This window comes from Cebus imitator, unplaced genomic scaffold (assembly GCF_001604975.1).
Source record: "Cebus imitator isolate Cc_AM_T3 unplaced genomic scaffold, Cebus_imitator-1.0 Scaffold249, whole genome shotgun sequence".
Classification (NCBI taxonomy): domain Eukaryota; kingdom Metazoa; phylum Chordata; class Mammalia; order Primates; family Cebidae; genus Cebus; species Cebus imitator.
Window position 1 is genome coordinate 2502895 of NW_016107564.1, and position 6000 is coordinate 2508894.

General features: G+C 37.9%; 1 protein-coding gene across 4 annotated transcripts in view; it reads left to right on the plus strand.

Moving 5' to 3' along the window:
• Positions 1–5442, plus strand: part of C1QTNF7 (C1q and TNF related 7) — a 109863-nt gene extending 104421 nt beyond the window's left edge. For all 4 annotated transcript variants that reach the window (XM_017498714.1, XM_017498716.2, XM_037727933.1 and 1 more), the window contains exon 3: positions 1749–5442. In XM_017498714.1, the coding sequence (XP_017354203.1) occupies positions 1749–2380 (632 nt within the window). In that variant the 3' untranslated portion in view covers positions 2381–5442. The remainder of the gene's footprint in view (positions 1–1748) is intronic.
• Positions 5443–6000: the final 558 nt, after the last annotated feature.

The window sequence follows — 6000 nt, forward strand, 5'->3', positions numbered from 1 at the left end:
ATTAAATCACTGCTGTTTTATATATGTATATAAAATCATTGCTTTTCATATATATATAAAATGTCAATGTCATATATAAATCAATGTCATATATAATCTATTTTCTAAATAAAACATCAATGTCATATACAAAATCAATGTCATATAGATTTTATATATGTAAAAGATTGCATATGTAATGTTTTATATAATCTATTTTATTTTAAAACCATTTATATAAATTAAATCGATTTTGCTTATTGCCTTCAACCAGAATCACAATTTTTCTATATTTAGCCTATAGTTCTGTATGTCTAAATCTTTATATCTGCTATAAAATTTAGACACACAGAAAATATTCCTGTATGGTCATTTTGAATTTGTGAAAATTCTTTCATAGCGATTACGTCTTTTCTGTATATAAAAAGACTCAGAAAAATTAAGGGACTTGCCTAAAATGATACAACAATTTAGTGACAGAACCAAACACTATTCAAGATTCTTGACTCCAGCCCCAAAGGTAAAAGGCATTTTGATGAATGGGAAACATCATTAGACTAAGGCCTGGATTCTAGTCCCAGCATTGCTATAGAAGCAAGTTGTTTGTTTTTTTCCACCTGTCTGGGACTCAGTTTTCTCCTCACAAAAGAAACTATTGCATGATGGTGGCAGTCATTGTTTTTTGGTTATTGTAGCATGTTGGGCCCTCACTATGTGCCAGATGCACTTCAGAATTTATACTCGCGCTGGCCGGGTGTGGTGGCTCTGGCCTGTGATCTCAGTACATTGGAAGGCCAAGGCGGGTGGATTACCTGAGGTCAGGAGCTTGAGACCAGCCTGGCCAACATGACAAAATCCCATCTCTATTAAAAATACAAAAATTAGCCAGATGTGGTGGTGCATGCCTGTAATCCAAGCTACTCAGGAGGCCGAGGCAGGAGAGTCGCTTGCACCCGGGAGGCAGAGGTTGCAGTGAGCCGAGATCACGCCATTACACTCCAGCCTGGGCAGCAGAGTGAGACTCCATCTCAAAAAATAGAAAAAAGAAAAACATAATAATTTATGCTCCCGTCACATTCTCTGGTTCCAGGGTCAGGCAGGCATGAGGTCAGACCACGGTTCCATCATTCACTAGTTCTCTTCTCTGGAGTAAAATAACTCCTCTATGGCTCAGCTTCCTCATCTGCAATGGAAGTAATAATAATTCTTAGTTCATAAAGTCATTGTGAAACTTAAATGATACATGCAAATAAAGCATTTAACACTGTCCCTGGAACACAGTAAATGGTTCATAAATATAAACAAATCTAATTTCGATTAATTCTCTTATTATTATCACTAACAGAAATAGAATGAGGCATGAGACTAAATAGCCTCTAGGGATTTGCCTGGTTCTATCTGCCCCTATGGGGTCACTCTGAGAAATAATGTCATCATGGTCATCGAACTCTTCCTGTAGTGCCCAGTACCCACACGTGAATAATACAGTGGCAAGTGATCCATCATCAAAGTGAGAGTTAATTATGTTAAATTAGTCAGGATTTAAATTATTTCTTACATATACAGGAAAATTGACTTAACTTCTGATGCAGATTTTCTGTTTTTATTGTTAGTGCACCAGTGATGTTTTAAAAGCTTATTATTTAGTAGTACACTGTTAAAGATTGCCTGAAAAGACAAGGTTGGGACATGCTAGAACCATGTAGGTATATTGTTTGTGATTATATATTTCGAGGAACTATTAATTAAACTACATACTTTTTCTGAAGGTTTGAGAGGTAAGACTGGACCACTGGGTCTCGCCGGTGAGAAAGGAGACCAAGGAGAGAATGGGAAGAAAGGACCCATGGGACCAGAGGGAGATAAAGGAGAAGTAGGTCCAGCTGGTCCTCCTGGACCAAAAGGAGACAGAGGAGAGAAAGGGGACCCAGGGCTGCCTGGAGTTTGCAGGTGTGGAAGCATAGTGCTCAAATCCGCCTTTTCTGTTGGCATCACAACCAGCTACCCAGAAGAAAGACTACCTATTATATTTAACAAGGTCCTCTTCAATGAGGGAGAGCACTACAACCCTGCCACAGGGAAGTTCATCTGTGCTTTCCCAGGGATCTATTACTTTTCTTATGATATCACATTGGCTAATAAGCATCTGGCAATTGGGCTGGTGCACAATGGGCAGTACCGGATCAAGACCTTCGATGCCAACACAGGAAACCATGATGTGGCTTCGGGGTCCACAGTCATCTATCTGCAGCCAGAAGATGAAGTCTGGCTGGAGATCTTCTTCACAGACCAGAATGGCCTCTTCTCAGACCCAGGTTGGGCAGACAGCTTATTCTCTGGGTTTCTCTTATATGTTGACACAGACTACCTAGATTCCATATCAGAAGATGACGAATTGTGATCAGGACCAAGATCCCTGTGGTGGATACTCTGATTGAATCTGGGGTTCCAGAAAGTGGAACAAGCAGGAATGGGATCCAAAGAGGCTCTCACTTTGATTCTAAAGCATTTGAAGACAATTCTAGCAGAATTTATTAAAAACAAGATGAAACACAGAAAAGTTGAAACCACACAACAAAATGAATTCTATAAAAGAATAGCCCCAGATACAAATTCTCTTGAAAGCAATGTTCATAAATATTTAAACAAATTAAAGACACTGTTAACAAATTTTCTATCAAATGCCCTGAGTGATAAAGCCAGTTGGCAATAATATTGCCTCATTAAATCTTCAAAAATTATATTTTAGTCTGTTATTTAAGAGAAACATAACATCCCAAAATATTTGACAATTCTCGAAAGGCTATATAGGAAGCCAAAAACCAAAGGTAAGAGATGCTAACTATTTTTCAAGTAAGCTAAAGAGAAATGATAAATGTCTTATGTTTTATTATTTATTCATGTTTGTATATATTCACTCAACTCCTCTTTAAGGAGCCTGTAAAGATCAGACACTGTAGTGCTGAATCAGCTTTAATAATGAGTAAAGACAAAGCCCCTACTTTCATACAGGCTAGTTTGCGGTGAGCAAACTGTCACAATTCAGTGTGATGAACACCGTAGCAAACAAATGGATTTGATGCTAAAAGCACACAGGGTCTGCTATTCCTGGGGCTGGGGCCAGAGAAGCTTTTACACATGGAAAAATACTAATCATGCCAAGGTGTATGTGTTTAAGTGGGTGTGATAGATGCAAGGAGAATGAGGAATTTGGCACTGCATTCTCTTTGCACCCTCAATGCATTGTTAGTATTCTCAACAGTGAAGGGGTGAAAAATCTAGACACAGAGAAGGCCTGGAAGGGGTGATGAAGATTGAAATGAACAGAAACAGCCAGCAGGTGATTCTCCTAAATCCTTTAGTGTGATGGTTTCCCAAGACAAACATTTGTCCTAATAGCTTTCTCATAAATATGGGAACTACTTTACATTGTGGTAAGACGTTGCTTCTCATGGATCTGCTAGGCATTTAGTTCAAATAAAGCAAGGCGTATGTTCACTGACTTATGAGTAAGCTGATGAGAGCAATGAACAGGAAAAGGAAGGATAGAGACCAAATGTCTGAGTAAATAGACATCCCTTCCAAGTCTCCTACCTCCCTTAGTCCCACTTTTGCTTGTGTCAGCATCTTGTTCTTCACTGAACTGTGTTCTTCAATTAATCTCCTCCATGATTCTGTCTGATCTACCATTATCTTGGTTTATGGTAATAGTAGTCCCTTAATCTCTTCCTTTTGGTAACTTTTAATCCTCTTTCTATGTATTCCTTTCTCTGCTCATGACTTATAAATAGTTCTTATATCTCTTATGTTTGAATCACCATGCTAGATTCTGTGAAGACAGAAGAATATCAAGATTAACACATTAATAGTATATCTACAACTAGTAGATTTCTAGGGATACAAGAAAGGAAATGGCATTCCCACACAGAAAAATACCTATAATTTTGAAAGAGAACATGATAAAATATGCTAAGTTCTAAGCTGGTAATAAGAGCAAAATGCTGTGAAATAAGAGGAAATGTTTACATCCAAATTAGAATGTCAGAGAGAAGAGATAGGGAAACCCTCTCTGCTCATTGGGCCTTAAGTGATGGTTGGGACTTGGAGTGGTACAAGTTGGAGGAAAGGGCAATTGAGACAGAGGTAATGACAGGGACAAAGTGAGAAGAGAGACCCAAAAGGAGAATCAATTGACCATATTTGTAAGAGCTTTGAAAGCCAGCCTGAGAATTAGGGAATTTATTCATAAGAAAATGTGGAGACCATGTGTATTCCAGAACTGCCATTACCACAGATGAAAGTTGCAATGATCTAGCAGTTGTGTGTAAGGGCAATGCTTACCTTTCCTGTCCTTCAACTCTATCTTGCTTTCATTGTCTTCATCTGCCTGCCACACTTTGTCCACTTGTGGCTCTCCTTCTGAGTCAAGACATGGGTACAGGAGACCAAGAAAAATGAGTATTAGACAAGAAAGAGAGAGCAAAGGTGGTTTGAGATAGTCACCTGCTTACAGGTAACAGCCAAAGATAGAATTCCAAGCTACAAAGTAAAAAAAACAGCCAACAAAAGTAACTAATCTGGGGAAAATAAACATATGGGCCCTTTGAAGACTATAGGATTTGCTGGGTAAATTGGAAATGGATGAGTTATTGCAGACAGTCATGAACTACAGATTACTGTGATTAAAATTTTCTTCTGATCATAATCCACAAATGCATTCATTTTTTGAACATTGTTTACTTATCTTTTGAATGTTTATTTTATTACAAAGCCTATTTTAAGTAGCTTTTAAAACTGAATTTCCTTTAATTGGTTTGAAGCCCAGAGATGAATTTCATTTTGAAATATCTGGTGGGATGGAAATTGGGATCAGAGAACTGACGTGGTAAAGGAAGAGCTGTTTTGGTACTAAAAATAAAATAAAATAAAATCTTAAGAAAATGTAGGTGTCTTTTACTCTTAAAAAATAGCAGATACAGTTTATCCACATTCACAAATACTTGCATAAAGAAAGTAGCAGAACAATTTTGGTTTAAAAAATTCCAAATCTCGTTCCAATCATTCTTTGTAAAGGCTGACTTGTAGTGAATATGTATTAAGCAATTTTATTGACTATATATCATCTTGTTCTGGAAGGGTTTAAAGCCACTTAGAAAGATAAATAAGATACAAAAAGAAAGAAGCAGTAAAAATCAGATGAGAAAAAATGGGAAAAACAAAGAAAAAAGAAATAATGAGGCTAATATAATACTGTGTGTACATGAACACACATGTGACTATGTTACATGTTTTCAGGTCACGCATGTTTCTTTGTGCCTGTGCATGCACAAGGGCATTTCCAGGTCATTTATCACTGTGAATAGTGTTACTTATGATAAAATATAGATTCCATAAACTCTAAATATACTTTTTTTCTGACATTCTGTGTAAAAGATCATGAACATAAATAAATTTTAGATATGAGTTGAGTTAGCCCATTTGCATTGCTATAAAGGAATACCTGAGGCTGGGTAATTTATAAAGAAAAGAGGTTTATTTTGGCTCACAGTTCTGCATGCCATACAAGCAGCATGGTGCCAGCATCTGCTTCTGGTGAGGCCTCAGGAAACTTCCAATTGTGGTGGAAGATGAAGAGGGAGCCACTATCCTATCACATGGTGAGAGAGGGATCAAGAGAGTGAGGGAGAGGTGCTACACTGTTTTAAGCAACCAGATCTCACATGAGCTCATTAGCATGAGGACAGACCCAAGACATTCATGAGAGATCCACCCTCATGACCCAAACTGCTCCCACTAGGCCCACCTTCAACATTGGGAGTCATATATCAGCATGAAATTTGGAAGTATAAAAACATCCAAGCCACTCATTAGCTTTCTCTCTTCCTCTCTCTCTGTAGGTCCACTTCCAGTAAACAGCATCACTACCCACCCTGCACCAAAGCCAAAAACCTAAGGTGCAATCTAAACATCTTCCCTCCCTTACCTACTGAATTTTGCCAGCATAAAATTCTTATGCTTCCA